The following is a 20914-nucleotide window of genomic DNA, read 5'->3' as shown; positions in this document are numbered from 1 at the left end:
TCAATCCTGTCTCTGCCATCACTTTACTCAGTTTATTTTTAATAGTGCTGTTCACTCTTTCCACTTTCGCACTCGCCTGTGGACGGTATGGAGTGTGCAGCTTGCTATCAATTCCCATCAATTTACACATTCCTTGAAAGACATCACCTGTAAAATGGGTACCCCTATCACTTTCGATAATTCTAGGGATACCATATCTACATACAAATTCCTGCACAATTTTCTTAGCAGTAAACATAGCGGTATTTGTGGCCGCTGGAAATGCTTCGACCCAATTTGAGAAAACATCTATACAAACAAGTACATATTTCAAATTTCGACAAGGGGGTAATTGAATAAAGTCAATCTGTATTACCTGGAAAGGGCCGCCGGCAGGTGGGATATGAGATGGTTCTGTAGGTATTGCCTTTCCGATGTTCTTTCTCAAACAGGTAAGGCATGACATTGCTCTTTTACTCGCATGAGATGAAAATCCTGGGGCACACCAATATGCTCTTACCAACTTGCACATCCCTTCCTTGCCCAGATGAGTCAGCCCGTGAGCTGCCTCAGCTAAACATGGAAGGTATGCTCTGGGGGCCACTGGTTTACCGTGTCCATCCGTCCAGAGTCCTGAGGACTCCTGGCCATATCCTTTTGCCTTCCAGACTGCCTTTTCCTGTGTGGAACACAAATTTTGCATCTCACACAACTTCTGTGTGTTGATGGTATTAAATACCATCAGTTGTGTGGTGTCTGTCTGTCTGGGGGTAGCAGCTGCTAACTTAGCAGCTTCGTCTGCTCGGCTGTTACCAAGTGATACTGGGTCTTGGCTATATGTGTGTGCTTTACATTTGATAACAGCCACTCTGTCGGGTTCCTGTATCGCTGTTAGAAGCCTTTTTATGTGAGCTGCATGCGCTACCGGTGTACCAGCTGCCGTCATGAAATTTCTGAGGCGCCATAGGGCTCCGAAATCATGGACTACCCCGAATGCGTATCTAGAGTCGGTGTAGATATTGGCTGATTTGCCCTTAGCCAATTCACATGCTCTGGTTAGGGCGACCAGTTCAGCAACCTGGGCTGAGTGAGGTGGGCCTAGCGGTTCCGCTTCTATGGTGCCTTGGTCATCTACGACTGCGTATCCAGTACACAAGTCTCCCGAGTCTGACTGTCTATGACAACTACCGTCCGTGTAGAACGTAAGTTCTACATCTTCCAGTGGGTCGTCACTGATGTCAGGCCTTGCGGTAAAATTTTGGGTCAAATATTCCATACAATCATGTGTGTCTTCCTTTGTATTAAATCCTCCTTCCCCACCACTCTCATCCTCCACCCTTTGTGCCTGTCCAGGCACACCTGGGAGATATGTTGCAGGATTTAATGCACTGCATCTCCTTATGGTGATGTTTACGGGGGCCATTAGTGCCAATTCCCATCTTGTAAACCGCGCTGATGAGACGTGTCTGGTTTGGGCAGAATTCAGCAAGGCTGACACTGCATGTGGTGTATGAATTGTGAGGTTGTGACCTAGCACTACATCTTCGCTTTTCGTTACTAGCAATGCTATCGCAGCAACGCTTCGCAAGCATGTGGGGAGGGATCGCGCTACCGTGTCTAGCTGAGCGCTGTAATATGCTACTGGCCTGCTGGCATCACCGTGCTTTTGGGTTAGTACGCCTGCCGCGCAACCAGCACTTTCTGTTCCGTATAGTTCAAAGGGTTTCCCATAGTCTGGCATACCTAATGCTGGTGCCTGCGTTATGCACTGTTTAAGTCTCTTAAATGCTGTCTCAGACTCGTCTGTATGCGAAATCCGATCAGGTTTGTTTGAGGAGACCATCTCCTGCAAGGGTAACGCTAGAATGGAAAACCCTGGGATCCAATTACGGCAATACCCACACATTCCTAAAAATGTTCTGATCTGTTGCTGGGTTTGTGGCAGAGTCATGTCTCTAATTGCTTGAATTCTATCAGCGGTCAGGTGTCTCAGTCCTTGTGTTAGACAGTGTCCCAAATATTTTACCTTCGTTTGGCATAATTGCAACTTGTCTTTGGAAACCTTGTGTCCTGTGTCTGAAAGATGAAACAGGAGCTGTTTCGTATCCTTCAGGGATGCTTCCAATGAATCAGAACACAGTAGTAGATCATCAACGTACTGTATTAATACTGATCCACTCTCTGGTTGGAAAGACTGTAAACAATCATGCAAAGCCTGGGAAAATATACTTGGACTATCTATGAATCCTTGTGGTAATCGAGTCCATGTGTATTGGACTCCTCTGTATGTAAATGCAAACAAATATTGGCTGTCAGGGTGCAGAGGTACCGAAAAGAAAGCGGAGCAGAGGTCAATAACAGTGAAAAATTTCGCAGTGGGAGGGATTTGCATTAGGATGACAGCTGGATTTGGCACTACGGGGAACTGACTCTCAACTATTTTGTTAATCCCCCTTAGATCCTGCACTAGCCGGTAACCCCTCCCCCCACTCTTTTTCACAGGGAAGATGGGACTATTGGCAGTGCTGGACGTTCTTACCAGAATGCCCTGTTGTAGCAAGCGCTCTATTACGGGATAAACTCCTAATTCCACCTCTGGCTTCAGAGGGTACTGTGGGATTTTTGGAGCTATCCTACCATCTTTTACTTGTACAACTACCGGAGCTACGTTTGCCATCAATCCAGTGTCTTGTCCATCTTTAGTCCAAAGTGACTCTGGTATCTGAGATGTAATTTTTTCTACTTGGGAGGGAGTCCTATTTGTCATAATGGTATGTGACATTAATTTCGATGGGGAGTCTAACATGTCTCGCACTTCCTGAGCGTGATTCTCAGGTATGTCCAAGAATACACCTTCAGGAGTACAATAAATGACGCACCCCATTTTACACAGTAAGTCTCTACCCAGGAGATTAGTCGGTGCCGATGCAGCCAGCAAAAAGGAATGCTTGGTATGTGAAGGCCCTATTGTAATCTCGGCTGGTTTGCTAACAGGGTAGTGCTGGACTACTCCCGTTACCCCTATGGCTGGAATTGTCTTACCAGTGGTTCTCATGCCCACTGTCGAATTTATCACTGATTTGGCCGCCCCTGTATCTACAAGAAAGTTTAATGATTTACCAGCTACATTGATTGCAATTTCTGGTTCACTTCCAAGGCTTGCAATCAATTTTACTGGCTGCAGATTACAGGTATGGCCACACCCCTATTGGGTATGGTGACCTCCCTGAATCCCGCTGGCAGCAACTACTTGTGATGGAGTTAATTGGGAGCTACCAGAGGCTTGCCAGTCTCTGTTCGGGGGATATCTTTTTGTTTCCCCTGCATGTGGCTCATAACTCCGTTTCTGCGGACCCTGATCCCAATGTCGTGTATCGTGTCGTTGTCTAGGGGGTTGATAAGATTTTTGTATATTTCTCGATCTACAGTCTCGTGCAAAGTGTCCCTGTTTGTGACAAAAATAACATGTTATCACATTTGACTTACCCACAGGGTTTGGTGATATTAACACAGGCTGTTTTGTGGTCAAGGCCTGTATACTTACTGCCATTAACTTATCACCTTGTTGTTCCCTGTGTCTGGTGATGTTCCTATCGTGATCAATAGCAGCCTCTCTCAAAGTAGCCACAGACAGACCTCGCCAACATGGTTGTGTGGTCTGTACCCTAGTCTTTAATGATTCTTTTAAACCATCCATCAGTACCGATACTGCTACTTCTCGATGGTTTATGTTTGTTTTAATGTCCTCTATGCCTGTGTATTTTGCCATCTCTAATAATGCCCTGTGAAAATATTCTGCAGCAGTTTCTGACTCTTTCTGTCTAATGGAGAATATCTTGTTCCATTTAACTACCGCTGGGAAATACTCTTTTAACTGTAAACTTATTCTTTTTATGTTGTCTTTGTTGTACACATCTGTAAGAGGTACATCCTGATCTAATCCACAGTCAGCTAAAAATTGAGTTGCGTCAACATTGGAGGGTAAACATGCTCTCAGCAATATCTGCCAGTCTTTGTTGTTGGGCTCTAACGTGTTACCTAGGTCTCTGATGTATTTTTGGCTGGCAACTAAGTCTTTTCTAGGGTCAGGGAATTCAGACACTATGGTCCTTAATTCCATTCGGGAAAATGGGCTATACATGGCAATGTTCCTAACAGGAGTGACTCCTGAAGTGTCTGTTTTCCCATTTGGAACTACTATTACCTTAACAGGATTAACTCTAACAACCTCATTCTGTGTAGATTCTACAGGCTGTGGTGAAATAGTTTCAGCATAGTGTATGGTGCCGTACTTACCCGTTGATACGACCTCACCTATCCCTCCGCTAGGGGCCTTTGTTACTAATCTCGGGGGTGGAGCTGTGCCTACTGTGGTCTCTGCTATGGTGGCTGCTAGAGAGAGCGCTGAAATTGTTGCCGATTCGTCCTCTTGATCACACTCCTGAGGAAAGTTCAAAACAGGGTACAACTTGCACGGGTTAATACTTGCATTGGTTAATTGGTTAACATTATCTTTAACATTTACACAGTTGCTAAGTGTTTGTTTGTTACACCTTAGTGCGTCATTCTCCGCAACCAATTTCTCTCCCGATATGTATGGTGGCGGTGGGGCCGTGGCTATCAGTTTCCTGATCGAGCCAGATCCCGCCGCCTGAGCCAATCCTCTCTGTATGTCACCCTCCTGTTGCCACAACTGCAAATAATCATAATGCTTGATTCGTCTCTTTGCTGATTTAATGAGACATATCCTTCTCCTTAAATTCGTTAACACTTCTGTGCTGAAGCTACCTACTCTTGGGAATTTCTCCCCGTCATGTACTGTCATTCTCTCCCATTCATCACATAAAGCTTCTGTGTGACTTCCGTACTTTTCACACATTACGTACCTTGCCGACCCGACTGGTCTCCCGAGCGTCCGCTACGCTATAGCGAATCATTACGTTAGTCGGCAGCCAATAACGTGCCTGCCTGTGATCGCTTAGCCGTAGTCGAGACGCTCAAGCGTCACGTTCGCTCACGGCCAAGAGATCACAGGCAGGCACGTTATTGGCTGCCGACTAACGTAATGATTCGCTATAGCGTAGCGGACGCTCGGGACCACGAGGAGATCACCAGCGGCGCTGACACTCACAATGTTAAACCTTTAAATCTAAACCATAAACAGTATAATATGCTGTAAAACCTTTTGTGTAGAAATAGGGTGTAGATGCAACCAAGTGTAACCTTATTAACTTAAAAGCTGTTTGAGCGTCAGCGACGCTCTGAGAATACTTAGCACTATAAGAAATACACAGATACCTGGGCTTAGGGTCCAACGCCTAATATATATATATTATGAATGATATACTTGCAAAAGAATTAACACAATACAAGTCATACACTACAATATAACATAGACTACCTAACCAGATAACTACACAGGAAATACAATACAATACAATTACGTTTTAAGGGAAAATAAGAGAGAAAGAGGAGAAGAGAGAGAGAGAGATTGGCCCACAATAACAGTAAGAACAATATGGTTGCGGAGAAAACTTACGCACAAAGGAAACGATCGCAAGCGCCTCTGGACATCCAGCTCCCGATTTTCAGCAATGATAACCGTTGAAGAGTGAGCTGGATGTGATCGGCTTGTCTATTTATGCCCCACACACAATACAATTCAATGGTCCCTACAATCTCATTGTTCATTGGACACAGGAATTCCTCCTCGCATTATAACAAAAGGTCATAGGTTGATTCATACAGGTGGGCCGTGACTATTTCCAACAGCTCAGGTGGGAGGGAAACTGGGTTTTCCCGCCGCATGGATAAGTAAGTGCAAATACAGTAAATGTTCATAAACTTCTTATGTCCATAACTATTCGCACGAGCGATTAATCCGCTTCAAACCAACACCGGAATATTGCTAATTAAATACTCTTCCGATAGGTACTAAACACCACTGTATTACTCCTGTCTGACCCTTCGTATCAAACAAAGAGGGATTTCTCTGTTCATGAACATTCTATATTAACCAAACTTTCAGAATCTATCAAAGGGACCATGATCTACAAAATACATTATATAGTGGAAATATGTAATGATTGAGTCGCACGCTACGATCACATAAACTCTACCGTAAATACGCATACCGTGCTCCTGCGGGTGCCCGCGACTGTGAGTATGCGCACGTACGGGAGAGCGTACGCATGCGCAGCACGGACCTGTGTGAGGTGCAAATATGGTAGTGTGCATAGAGATATTTTTCTGACTTTGACAATACATACATACATACATACATACATACATCTACTGTATATATACTTACTGTGTCCTTAGATACATAAATCCTATCCCCCTCATCCCCCAGCCAGTGCACATTTTAGCCTCTAACACTTCCCTGGGGTGTGACTCCAGGCAGCCACTACTCCAGGTGCCCCACCATCACAACAAAGGGGTGGCATCTTACCGCTGGCCAGGACGCCGTGGAGGGGTTACTCCACTGCTGCCACCATCTTCCTGCTCGTGGTGCCACCCGGGTTAGCGCTGTTGCTCACGGGGAGGCACTGTTCCTGTTGCTGCCACCGGCTCCATAGTGTGCTGCAGCTGGTGAGGGCCGAGTGGCTGCAGCTGATGAGGAGCAGGCGGCTGCTGCTGGTGAGGGGCAGGCGGCTGCAGTTGGCGAGGGGCAGGCGGCTGCTGCTGGCGAAGGGCGGGCGGCTGCTGCTGGCGAGGGGCGGGCGATGGTGTCTCTGATAAAATGCCGGCACTTATCCTCAATCCTTCCTCTCTGGAACCCAAAGAAATATATATAACAGAAAAAAAATGATGCTGTGGGTTGCAGGGGAAAGAAGCGGTTGCTCATTCCTCATTTTATAGTTGTGCTGCTGACTTAGTGCCACCCTCCAACGGCCGGCGCTCTAGGCAGCTGCCTAATGGTGGCGCCATCCCTAGATAAAGGCCCTAGGAGAGTAGGACATCACATCTGATTGCAAGGTGGAATGGTTGGCTCAAGAAGACATGAGGCAGTATCTGCAAAGCTTGCCATACACAGGGGTAGTAGTGGAGGTTTATTGCCCCATGCCTAGTATAGTGTGGCCAGAAAGAACATATAGCAGGAATGCTAGAACCAACTAGCCCAAAATCATAGAAGCTGATTTAACTGAGATAGAAGTTGATTTAACTGGTCCCTTCTGCACATGTAAGACTCAGCTCTGCTGGATCACACATGCTCCCTGCACTGGAAGACCAGACTTGGGCTTTCAGTAACAGATTTCACAAGAAATAAATCATAGAAACAGATAAAAAAAATCAATATGATTTTTATTTAACAACAATTAGCAATAAAAATATGCTTATTTTTTCTCTTCAGGATCCTTATTAATACAAGAAAGCTAACAGCTGGCATCCTTATTTTTAAAACAATATTACATATTGACAGTGCAGTATAATGGTATATATACCTCTGTATAAGAGCGAGAGAGGTGGTCTCCAAGGATCAGAGGAGCATGTTCTGAGCTCCTCCAATCTGTTCCCTGCAATGAGTCTTCTGGGAATAATCCACCCCTGCAGCTCTCAGTGGGTTGCTGACTGACCTGCAGTAACTTCCTTTAAGCGCAAAGATGATGCAGCTATCAATCACCGCTTGCCCCCTACCAGCAAGCACATCAGCAGGGCTGCCATCAGGAGGAGACAGCAAGGAATGTAGTTCCGGTCCTGGCAGAGAAAGGGTCTCGGGTGGCAGTAGTGTAGATTTGGCATCAGGCCTCCAGCTGCTAGCCATGGAGGGACAGTGCCTACAGCATTTCGAATCTGGTGCCGGCCACAAGCCAATCGGAGCTCATGGACCAGCAGTCATTCAGGAGCGGTCACAGCACTGGCTTCAATATCCCGCAGAATCTGCTGCACATCTTCTACACAGCCATTGTGGAGTCTGTCCTATGCTCATCGATCACAGTCTGGTATGGAGCTGCCAAAGAGTGTGAAAGACAAAGGCTACAGAGGGTGGTGAGAACAGCAGAAAAGATTGTTGAGACCGATCTCCCCTCTCTTCAAGACCTATACCTGTCCAGAGTCAAGAAGCGTGCAGGGAAAATTGTGGCAGACAAACAACACTATGGCCATGACCTGTTTGAAATGCTCCAATCAGGAAGGCGTTATAGGTCCATTCCCACCAGGACAACCAGAACCACTAAAAGCTTCTTCCCACTAGCTGTTCATCTATTAAATGATGTCTAAAATGTCTGGTGCAATGTACTGAGATGTAATTCTACACAGTATTCCCATAGTAAAGCATGTTATGTATGTATGTATGTATACATGTATGTTAAGTATCACGTTTGTATCTCTCCTTCATGTTGTTATTTGGCGATGCATTGTAACCGCAAACACTTCCTAGTATACGCGAGTATACCTGGCCAATAAAGCTGATTCTGATTCTGGTTGGCTACTGGTCCGCAAGCTCCAATTGCCTTGTGACTACCACCAGATTCAAAATGCTACCTGAACTGTCTCTCCATTGCTCTCTGCTGGTAGGTGGTGCCCCGACACCAAATCCACACTTGTTGGTGGGACATGGGGAGGTGAGAGGCTGCTGGATGGACAAGGAGAGGTAAGAGGCTGCTGGAGGGACACAGGAATAGGTGAGAGGCTATTGGAAGGACACAGGGGGAGGTGAGAGACTGCTGGAGGGAGTGGGACACAGGTAGGTGAGGGGCTGCAGGCAGTAGCAGATCTTGCTATGGGCACACAGGATTTTTGCCCGGGGTGCCGCCTTCCAGAGGGCGCCGGTGCCATCCGGAGGGCGCCGCACCAGGGCAAGATCTGCTACTGTTGGTCAGTGCCCCCAGGTGCTGTACGGCGCTGTGAAAGAAACTAGATGGGTAGACGCTACCCGTCTAGTTTCCCTTCGTGGAGAGGACCTTTGCTGTGCGGTGCGCGATGACATCATCGCGCACCGCACAGCATTGCGGGACAGGCACATAGACGCTAGGGGTCATAATTGACCTCTAGTGTCTATGCTGTGCTATGTGAGAGACGTCATGACGTCTCTCCCATAGATCCGAGAAGAGGAGCGGCACCGGCGGAGGTCAGCAGCGGTCGGGAATCAGGAGTGGGGATAGTAAGTATTTTTTTTGTAAGCGGCGCTACAGGGGGCACAAATGGGGGCACAACTCTACAGGGGGCACAAATGGGGGCACCACTCTACAGGGGGCGTAACTGACCATGCCCCTGTATGAAGCCACACCCCTATTTTTGCCCGGGCGCCACAAGGGCTAGAACTGGCCCTTGCTGCATGTGGGAAACGGGAGGTGAGGGGCTGCTGGAAGGACACGGGGAGGTGAGAGGATGCTGGAGGAACACAGGGGAAGGTTAGAGGCTTCTAGCGGGACACAGGGGAAGGTGAAAGCCTGCTAGTGGGGGAATAATTCCATCACTGGACTTATTTTTTTCCTTTTGAGGATCATTTGCTATTATCTATGTTTACCATGTGTCATTTTCGATTTTTGTAGACTGAGGTGCTTCTTATACTGTGCTCCTCGATTTTGCCCTTTTGGAGAAATAAATTGATTTGTTCTATATATGTTATTATCTTTACTCCTGTTTCCTCTTCTTGCGAATAAGCTGCTGATTGCAGTGTTGATGTTTTTCAGGTTTTTTATTTTTCATATTTCCTAGGTTAGTTTTGCTACCCTCAGCCTCCTTACCTGGCCTATCATTTCCCCTCCCTGGTCCATCTTGCTAACTCATTTCCTGTTTCGCATGGGTTGTTTCACAAAAGCCTCTGAATTTCTGAAATAAGGTGTAACAATAGTCTTTTAAATGTAATTGCTTGCCATTCACATGAGATGTAATCATGGTCAAAACAACTCATGTGTTTTCAGCAACTTTTCAGAATATCTTTATTCACCAAAAATGTGAGGTCATATTAGATTACTGGTGGTACAAGTGAAGGTATCAATGTTATTTTAATATTTACAGAGGTATTGGACCTATTACAGGATCAAGTAATCAGAGCTCTCAAAATATATTGGATTACACAACTACACAACTGAATTCAGATCAAGTGGTGTTAATAAATAAATACTTCACAGTGCCTTACACATTTGATCTAACTATCTATAAATAAATGTATGATGAGAACAAATGTATGTGTTGTACAGATGTTCACAACATTCTAATAACTTATCTTTTAATATGCTTGTTTTTCTTTTCACCATTGAATAAACATGCAAGTTCACATTACTGCCTGTTTACCACCATTAATTATGTCTGTAAAAATAAATTACTTTGTAATATGTCTATTCAGCTGACATTATAATTACATTAACTGTAAATAGTACATGTTTATTTAGAGTGACTTGTGTTTGGGAATGATAATGCCAAATTAAGTCATCAGTACTATGATATAAACAAACATATGTATTGTGTACCAAGCCACTGACTGGACATTTTAAACAGAGTCAATAACCAGCCCCAGTACTATCAGGGTTGGGGGGGAAAACAAAACACTTTTTTGTGATTTAGCCTTTTTTTTTGGGGGGGGGGGGGGGGGGAGTTAAATACTTTTTTTATTTTTTTGCATTAGTACTGTAATTAAAAAAAAACAAAAATTGAATCCTGCTTATTATATTACTACTGTAAAACTGCTATATACTAGAAACCATGAAAAACATGTTTTAATGCTTTCTAAAATTGACAATCCAAATTTATTATGCTTTGATATGATTTATTTGACATCTTTCAATAAAATAAATTTTTTGCTGCATATTATTCCTATTACATCTGAATATATGTAGATAGTCTAAACACAGAGATAGATTAAATTGAAAGTAAGAATACGTTAATGTTAAGCATTAGTCCAATGTATTACTTATAATGAAATAAATCTGAATTGTATTACAGAAAGGAAAATGCAAAAGCACTTTTCAGAGAACTATACACACAAAAAAGGAAGAGTTAAGCATTAGCATTGGACATGCCACTGGCATTAAACATTTTGAATAAAAACACTATTTCTTTATTATAATAGCCTTTTCTTAAGATGTTATGGCGTCCTGCCTGTTGTCACAGAATAATAAAAAACAGAGGGTTTTTTTTTAGCATGTGCTTTAAATCAGCCAGCCCTGAGTACTATACTGCAGGGCTGTTTCTAGACAATTTGTCTCCCAGTGTGAACAGTAAAAAAAAGAAATGCATCCTCCCCATCCCCCCATAGACATTCTTAAATTGAAACCCCATAATAAAACCTATCTGGTGCGTGCGCTCCCAGAGTAAGGTATGTGGCCTCTCTAAAATGGGTGTGAGCTCACTAAAATGGAAATGGCCTCCCAGGAAAAGACTACCCTACACCCCAGTTTTTGACCCTGCACCAAAAGACCTTGGCCACCATAGGAAAGAAAAAATGTCACCATATTAAGCCCCATGCAGTAATGCCCCTTGCACTATATTATGCCCACTGCACCGTATTATGTCACACAGAGCAATGCCCATGATACATTATGCCCTACAGTAAGGCTTCTAATTACTTTTAAATTACCTTCTAGTTGCCAGGGGTTTCAAGCTATGGGTCTCATATGCGTTGCCAGGGGTTTCATGCTCTGGGTTCCATGCCATTGCCAGGGGTTTCATGCTCTGGGTGTAATGCTCATTACCAGGAGGTTTTATTCTTTGAGGGTCATGCTCGTTGCCAGGGGTGTGCTATGCTCGTTGTCAGGGGGGGTTTATGCTCTGAGTACAGTGTTGGACTGGGGCATGAAGGACCCACCGAGGCAAGGCAGTGGTAGTGGCCCATTCTTAGAAGCTTGGCTAACCATTAGTGCATGGTCTGGGCCTCTTGATAAATATATATAGTAAATACTGGTACTGCATGCATGATAATGTACCAGATTAAAAACACCAATGCACTGTAGAAAATACACCAGTCCTGTGCAATATAAGGTAACATATGCATAATGAATAATTCAAGTGTACAATCTGGAGGATTTCATAGGAGAGGGTTGGGCCCACCGGGGGTTCCCTGTGCCCCTATGGACCAGTTCGAGCCTGTCTGGGTATCATGCTCATTGCCAGGGGTGTAGTGTAATGCTCATTGTGAGGGGTTTCATGTTCTGTGAGTTATTCTCATTGCCAGTAGTGTGTAATGCTTATTGCCAGTGGTGTAATGCACATTAGCACCAGCAGCCCAGTACTGCTATTATCTGCTCCACCTCCTCCCACCATTAGTACTCCGCTTGCTGGGCTGAGTTCTGCAAAATTATGTGGTTGCATTGTGACGTCAACACAACCACATCATTTCACGAAACTCAGCCCCCTGAGCAGAGTACTATGTGTCATAAGAGGGGGAGCAGGTAATAGGATCCAGCAGGTGTCACGGCAGGTCCCATGGGTCCTCATGCAATCACACTGCTCGCCCATTTGTAGAAACGGCACTGCTATACTGTACAGAGAATTTGCCACCCAGGGGTCCCAGTATAAGGGGTTTGGAATCACTAAGACCCCTCCCCCATTATAATAAAAAAGAGTATATGAATTAAACATACACACACATCCAAGGGTTAACATAATATAATTAAATAAAGACTCTCAAAAACTCCTCTTTTTTTTTTAGTTTATTGAAAATAAAAAATATTCCATGATATACAGTAGCTTAATGGGAATCTACTTGCTCACAAAATAACAAATAATTTACTCTGGCCCTAGTCTAAATAGTGAACTAAAAATATCCACGTAAAAAAAGTTTATAGAATAATGAGAAGCTGCAGATGTCCAAATGTAGACCTACAGTAGTAACCTAGATCCACTCTAAAGAACACATTTTGGAAAACAAAGAAACATTGACCAGCGGAGATATAAATAAATCTAAACCACCAACATGGCAAAATGAATAGTCAAGACACAATATAGGATAAAATTAACACATTTAATATCTAAAACACATTACAGTATGTACTATGAAGATATTTCTCCTTTTATAACTCAATATAAACCACAATTGTTTACATACACACAAAAGCCCTTGATAAAAATAACTATCACATGCCTAGTAGATAAAATAAATGTGTAGGAGTACTATAGCAATAGATGTGAGTGATGCACACTCATCCAATTACTGTACATTCTGTGGAACTACAGGCCCCAAAATGGAATAAATACTTGCATGAGCTTAATGCAGTTTTAGACAGGATCCATTATACGTGCTTCGGTCTGCAGTCTGGATGTTATAGCAAATCCCCACAGCGAGGTACATTACTTGCTCTTAGCAAGGCTGCACCATTCTCCACTCTAAAACAGGTGAGTATACTGCCGCTGCTGCCGAAAGCAAATGTGCTCCGTGCTCCACTTTCTCCTCAGCTATGTCTCCTCCATCACTCCTCTGCTGTGACTGCAGCATCATGGATCAGAGTGAGAGATGATGTTGAGACAGTAAAGTCACTCATGGAAACCAGGTAAATGGAATCCGATATGGCACACACCAGCGTGGGATAGCCTTTGATGCATTTCAGATGCTCAATAAGGGGGCCTTTTTCAAAAAGAATTCTCTTGATTGTGATGACTGCTGCATACTTGCACCAAATGCACCTATAGGACAGACATGTAGATAGTGATGACAGGGGAATTTTTGTTTCAGACCCACCATTGCCATGTGTTTTAGTTTTCACATAGTTACAGGTTTTCCATCTTGCTAAAACGCTATTCACTACCAGGACCTGATCAACCAATAGGCTGGAGTGCTGGGTCCTGGGTGACGCAGCGGGTGCGGACATCATGGGTGTCAGATGTCATGCGCTGTACCTGTCCGCGCTCCCAGAGCCACTGCAGTCTGCAGCATACAACGGCCCTGCCCAGGAGAGGATCGGCGACTCCCCAGTGGTTCAACTAACCTGGTGCAAACCAATTGTCATTGAGGGCGGGATGTACTAAGCCATGAAAAGTGAAAATTTCAGTGTGATAAAGTACCAGCCAATCACCTCCTAACTGTCATTTTTCAAACCCAGAATGTGACATGGCAGTTAGGAGCTGATTGGCTGGTACTTTATCACTGTGAAAGTAGCATTTTTCTAAGCTTAGTACATCCCACCCTGACTGTGGAGGCCATCTGTTGTTGGATGTGTGCCTACACAGGGGAAACATCCATCTGATATCCAAACTCCCTAAGAGCCATCGGTGATAACCCAGCAGGAAACCTCACAGGTGAAGGCATAGAAGGGAGCCCAGGCTATTGACATGTGTACCTGGCACTGTGGGGGCCAGGGGCGGATTGGGAACAAGAAGCGGCCCTGGAAAAATTTGTATTAGTGGCCCCACATGAGCAGCACCAGAGGTGTAAGGTCTAGCCATGGGCCATGGCAGCAGCACCCTCCCCCCAAGACTTTCCAGATAGTGGGCATGTCCAGCATCAAGGGGGAAGTTAAAAAGAAATAAAATTAAATATTATGAGCACATTATATGATACACCTTCAGAATTTAGGAAACTATATAATTCTTTAGAAAGATATATTTTCTTGCTTATTACACCAACCGTATCCCAATCACTATTCACTCAATCTTATATGTCAGCCAAGCAGGCAGACAGAGCATACACTAGATCATCTGCAATCACAGGCTAAGTGGCAGTAATTTTCATATATGCAAATTATTTTGCATCTTATTCATTATGTCTATAAAAAGTACCACATGTCCTCAAACAAAACAGGCCCCACGGGTGCATCGGCCCACCGGGAAGCTTTCCTGTAAACCCTATGGCCAATCCGCCTCTGTTGGGGGCATGTGTGTATCTGGCACTGTGGGGGCATGTTTGTATATGGCACTGGGGGGGGGGCATGTTTGTATATGGCACTGTGGGGGGGGCATGTTTGCATATGGCACTGTGGGGGCACATGTGTATCTGGCACTGTGTGGCCATGTGTGTACCTGGCACTGTTGGGCCATGTGTGTACCTGGCACTGTGGGGGCATATTTGTATCTGGCATTGTGGGGGCATATTTGTATCTGTATTAGCCTATGGCGGCTGGTACCCTTAATCAGGCCCTGTTCACTAGTCTACTGTAGAGAGTGGTTACAGTAACATAAAAGAGACCGTTTAAATACTTGCTACTTAATCACACAAATAGAGGTTGCCATTCATACCCAACAAGCCACAGTGCTAAAATGTGGTCTAGCTGTATATACCCGGAACCTAGTAGGATGTTTAAATAAAACAAAAACTAGTGAGCATGGTTAAAAAAAAAAAAAAAGTTCATGTGTTAGTTTCCAACACATATCTTTTTTTTATACATTTTAAAGAATGGAGGCAAATGTAATTGCTGTAATAGGTTACAGTAATGTTTTCTGATGTGTACATGTTTTCATAAATATACCCTATTTTGTTCAATATACTAAGGCAGCTATAATTTTGACTCCCTGCTATTTTCTATCTTGCAGATGAAGAAAATATGACATGCACAACCCCTCTGCAGATCCACGGGGAGCCGCTCAAAGATACAGAGAAACATATCAACCTAATGTGTTTCACCAACCTATATCAGAGAGACTACATATTCCTCATGTTGGTGGGGTTTGTCATCTTTGGTTCCGGTACAGTGGTAGCATGGCTAACTGGTGTCTGTATTGTGATCTATGACCGATTGTGTGGGAGGACTGAGGATGACGAGGATGACGAAGATGATGAACCTCCCCCACCCCCAAAACCCAAGAAAAAAGAAGAGGTTTAAGAATATGCAGATATGTAGATATAACTGTGAACTCTGGTAACATGTGGCTTTAAATGAAAAACACAGATTAAAAAATACTTTTGGTTGTCATCTCTAACTTTAGAACAAATTGGAATCTGAAAATGTCCCCATGTTTAATTGTTATCATAATACTGTATGTACTAACTATTTACAAAGCCTGGAATCACACATCATTTATTAATGTCCACACATTTATATTGTAATGTTCCTGAAGCTCTAGCTGTGAAGATGAGTCACCATTTATCCTTTGACTATAAAGACATTCTGTAGCAAGAAACATTATTCAATGTTGCAAAGTTAGGCAAGGTTCCAAATGTTATATTTTCTTGCACTATAAACGGGATCAGTACGAGATCCCGCCGTATGGGATCCCGGCGGTCGGAATACCGACACCGGGATCCCGACCGGCACAATCCCGACAGGGGGTCAAGCGCATCGCAGCCCCTTGCGGGCACGGTGCCTCGCTGCACTCGGCACACTAATTTATTCTCCCTCTATGAGTGTTGTGGACACCCACAGAGGGAGAATATGTCGGGATTGTGCCGGTCGGGAGAATATGTCGGGATTGTGTCAGTCGGGATCCCGGTGTCGGGATTCCGACCGGCACAATTCTGACTGTCGGGATGCCGTCCGGCGGGATCTTGGCCGCATCCCCTATAAACATTTTGTTAACAGAAGAGATCATAATAACAATACCAGGCAAATGGAAAGGCCTCACTATATAGATAAGGTCATGTTTAACAGCAGTGTTAAATGGATGTGTGCTATTGTGTCACATATAGATACACTTACCATAGAAATGCACTGAAGATCCTTTGCACTGCTGAAATCTCACAATAGTTACATGAAGCATAAAAACCAATAGAAACTAACAATTTTGAGAACCACATCTTATACACACTGCATATATCCGTTCATACTGTATAGAAGAGTTTACATTAGACACTACACCAAAAGAAGTGAGCGATACAATTTTCTATGCAGAATAGATAACAGATACAAAAAATGATACAGGTCGCTATTACTTCCCTGTCAAGATAAAGGCTGGTGGTTGCCACGTAACCCATCATAATGGTAGGTGCCAGTGTGGTAATGACTAAACGTACAACACCATTTTAATATTCTATGGAACCTTAATTGAGTATAAATAAGATTAAATATTTACTAAAGTCAACATTTCTTTTAAAGGATAAAAGGGGAGATTTATCAAAGCATGGAGAGAGATAAAGTAGAGAGATATAATGTACCATCTAATCAGCTCCTAACTAATATTTTTTAAACACATATTTTAAAATGACAGTTAGGAGCTCATTGGTTGGTGTTTTATCTCTCTCTAAGCTTTGATAAATCTTCCCTCTAGTCACTATCAAGAAATTATATGAATTTATATATACATATTACCAAGAGTGTATTTAACCAGTGGTGGAAAATAGGCATGCATCTACAATACAGATGCCACTATCCTATTTAAGTGTAATCTACTTTATATCACAGAGCTTATTTCCGACCCAAATCATTTTTATAACCCTCCATATTGGGGGTCATTCCGAGTTGTTTGCTCATTGCTGATTTTCGCTATACTGCGATTAGTCGCTTACTGCGCATGCGCAAGGTTCGCAGAGCGCATGTGCTTAGTTATTTTACACAAAAGTTAGGTATTTTACTCACGGCATAACAAAGCTTTTTCATCGCTGTGCTGATCGTAGTGTGATTGACAGGAAGTGGGTGTTTCTGGGCGGAAACTGGCCGTTTTATGGGAGTGTGCGGAAAAACGCAGGCGTTCGAGTTGCAAAACGCAGGAGTGGCTGGAGAAACGGGGGAGTGGCTGGGCGAACGCAGGGTGTGTTTGTGACGTCAAACCAGGAACAAAAAGGACTGAGCTGGTCGCAATGTCTGAGTAAGTCTGGAGCTACTCAGAAACTGCGGGGTAATCGGTACGAGAAAATTAGCGAAGCTTTCATTGGCAAATCTGCTATGCTAAGATACACTCCCTGTAGGCGGCGGCTTAGCATGTGCAATGCTGATAAAAGCAGCTAGCGAGCGAACAACTCGGAATCATCCCCATTGTACCATAAATGTACAAGTAATTACCCTACATAAATATTCTATCCATTAAAATGGTATAAATAGCTCTAAATTAATTTTAAACTTCAAATAAAAATACTCCATAGATAGTATAATAGGAGCTGTACCCCTTTTGGCTGCATTATTGATGAACCTAAATTAGCAGCTGCCAATCGCTAATGAGTTAACCATTACCATAGAGGCAATCTAAATGTAAACATTCACTGAACACTTACTGTAAACAATAAACACTACAAATAAATATGATCAGCTCCCTGTAATAAGTTATTCATGTCTGTGTCAGCTGTGCAGTGGGAGCACATGAGATGCATATCATGTTTGGCCACAGCTTCATCAGTCAGAGCCGGGGTACCAACTATTACATTAGGGGACTCTGGTACAAGTTCCCAGTTGCACCGAGATGGAGAATTACACAAGATAAAATATCTTATGCAATTATTTGAAAAATCTCAGTAATGTGGATATAAAAAGTGCCAACATTTAAGTTTGGTCAATTAATGTCCCTAATTACAGTCCGGTGTCTAGGAATAAACTTAATGAGATTTTATATTTGAAAAACTTATAATGTGCAAATAGTATCTACTGCATGTGTATATATATATATGGTATGTCTTCCAACAGACAGCTCTCATGCTGCTGCAGAAAACAAAAATATGCATTCTACTTTATGTTATTTAATTAGTATAATAAAGTGGCATCAAAGTAAAAGAATGTCTTACAATTATTTTATGCATGTATATACATTGTTATTTTACAGTATTGCATTCATTTTCTGGCAAATATACACTATGGTATTTAGCCAAACCATAGATATTGATACCATACCCCAACTAGTCCACCCATCTGTCACAGGAACCTGCAGCAATGTACAGTTTCTTTAGATTTTGATCCCAATGGTTGGTAGCACAATGTTAAACAATGTACAAGTTATAGTCCAAAGCCAGATATTCAGTACATAGATAATCAAACAGAAATCCAAAACACACGGGTACAAAAGGGATGTCCAAAAACCAGAGTCATAGAAGCTAGGCAATGTCTGAGCCTCACTTCCTGACTTATAACACCACAAGCTCAAGCGATTGGATGAGGCCAGGAAGCGGGCGGATAGTAAAAACATTTTTGATGGTCAAGCACACTCAGCTGGTACAAAGTTTAATAACATTCACTGTGGCACAACTGGCAAAACACAAGTATATAATGCAACAGGGAGTATATTCACTAAAATTCGATTTGGGAAGGACTATGAATCTTCTAAATTGATTGAAACTGATTCATTTTGGTGTTTCTAAACTTTTTGAATTTTGCCTTATTTACTAAAAATCGATTCTGCATAAAATTTTTAAATCAAATTCGATGTGGATTCATTTTTGGAAGGGTTTTAGAATTGAATGTATGAAATTCCTTCCTAAATCGAACCTCAAATCCCCATTGAAATCCCCTGCAAAATCGAATGTGAAATCAAATAGAACACCCTCATTGCTTCCTATTTGTCCAAATGTATCACATGCACACAAATTAAAGGGGAAGCTCTCTCTATACACTGTTTTAAACATGAGAACAAAGTGTGCATGTCTTTTTGTTAAAAAAAAATTGCGCAATTAGGCAATTGACGGCAGCAAAGCACAATGTTGAATTTTTTTTGCAAAATGGTATAAAAATTTTCATTTTTATATATTTTTTAAAAAACTGCATTCTGTCATGGATTTGGTGGCAATATGTGCCTCTTTATTAGATACTTTATTAAAACATACTGGTATCTTACACAACAACCATACCTCTGGCATTTGTCCAACAAGATTTTTGACAGACCGGGATGAATTGCTGAGGATGTAGGCATCAGGATAGGCACTCATGTTTTTGGTAAACTTCAATGTTTTTTTCAGCAACATTGCTGAATATTGTGCTCTGGTGCAATCTATTGCATAAAAATTTATATATATATATATATATATATATATATATATATATATATGTATAAATATGTGCACTTTTCAACTCATGAAGCTGCTGATGGTGCTAGGTGGTGTTTTGCATTGTCTAGGTAGGTGCACAACATACCATAGCCGTGGGCATCAACTTTTGCTACTTCCCCACTGCCCTATGTGTTTTGAGGTACTTTAAAAGTCATGACTATTAATCTCCTATCTTTGCAATGGGTTTAGAAGCCAACATCGAATGTCTAGGATCATTCTAATCATTTAGAGATTTAAGGTTCGATCTGAGGTTTGATTTTGAGGTCCACTTCAAATTGAACTTTAGTAAATTTGGGGATTTCATGTTGTTCTATGGGAAAACATCAGTGTTTTTAAGAAATTCGATTTCTATTGGGATATGACTTGAATCTGCCTTTAGAATTGATTTGACATTCGATTTGGGCTTTAGTAAATCCAAATCAAATGGAAATCGAATTGGAACAGAATGCCAAATCCCTTGACTCACCAAAATCGAACTTTAGTAAATTTTGCCCCAGGTCACAGTTTAATTTTCCACAGGGGGCATCAGTGTCCTGTTTGTGTGATAGTGATACTGTACCATCAAAGAAAAAGACTTAAAGTAGAGCATTTATATCTGCACAATTGAGTCAACTACTGTTAACAGCATATATTTAAATAATCAGGGGTATATTGGAGCTGATTCAGAGTTGGGAGCAAAGCTTTTGTTTAAAAAAAAAAGAAGCTTGACAAAACCATGTCGCACTAGTGGTGGGGTAGACTTTAAATATGCAGAGAGATTTACAGTTGGTAGGGGCTGAATTCTTATTTACAGCATAAAAATGAAGCTGTCAGCTTGTTGGCTGAAAATGGTGGATACCCCAAAACAGTGCTCTGCTAATTAATAGCAGACACCTATTGTCATAATGGTTCTGCCCTGTCTTTGCCCTGCCCTGCTCCTTATCCCAGGATTGGAGGCTCCTTTCCCTCAGTGCCTAGCAGTTGCTGCCCTTCTAAGTACTAGCCAGCAACTAGCATCAATGTTAACTCAACTGACCTCCCCACTCCAAATAGCATATCTCCGCAGGACACTGGGAACTTCCCTGCTTGTTGGGGAGTGACTTGTTGTTTGTTTGTTTGTTTGTTTGTTTGTTTGTTTTTGGGGGGAGGGGATAATTGGTCTTTCTTTTTCTGCTCTCTTAT

The 20914-nt window shown here is 42.7% G+C and overlaps 1 protein-coding gene across 2 annotated transcripts in view; it reads left to right on the top strand.

Moving 5' to 3' along the window:
* Positions 1-18470, top strand: part of LRRC52 (leucine rich repeat containing 52) — a 412167-nt gene extending 393697 nt beyond the window's left edge. The window contains exon 2 of one of the 2 annotated variants that reach the window (XM_063940262.1): positions 15385-18470. In XM_063940262.1, coding sequence (XP_063796332.1) covers positions 15385-15674 — 290 coding nt within the window. In that variant the 3' untranslated portion in view covers positions 15675-18470. The remainder of the gene's footprint in view (positions 1-15384) is intronic. The other variant, XM_063940263.1, reaches the window with a different exon arrangement.
* Positions 18471-20914: the final 2444 nt, after the last annotated feature.

Source organism: Pseudophryne corroboree, chromosome 9, assembly GCF_028390025.1.
Source record: "Pseudophryne corroboree isolate aPseCor3 chromosome 9, aPseCor3.hap2, whole genome shotgun sequence".
Lineage (NCBI taxonomy): Eukaryota > Metazoa > Chordata > Amphibia > Anura > Myobatrachidae > Pseudophryne > Pseudophryne corroboree.
Note: the sequence above shows the minus strand (reverse complement) of the source record. Positions and strands in the feature narration are given on the sequence as shown.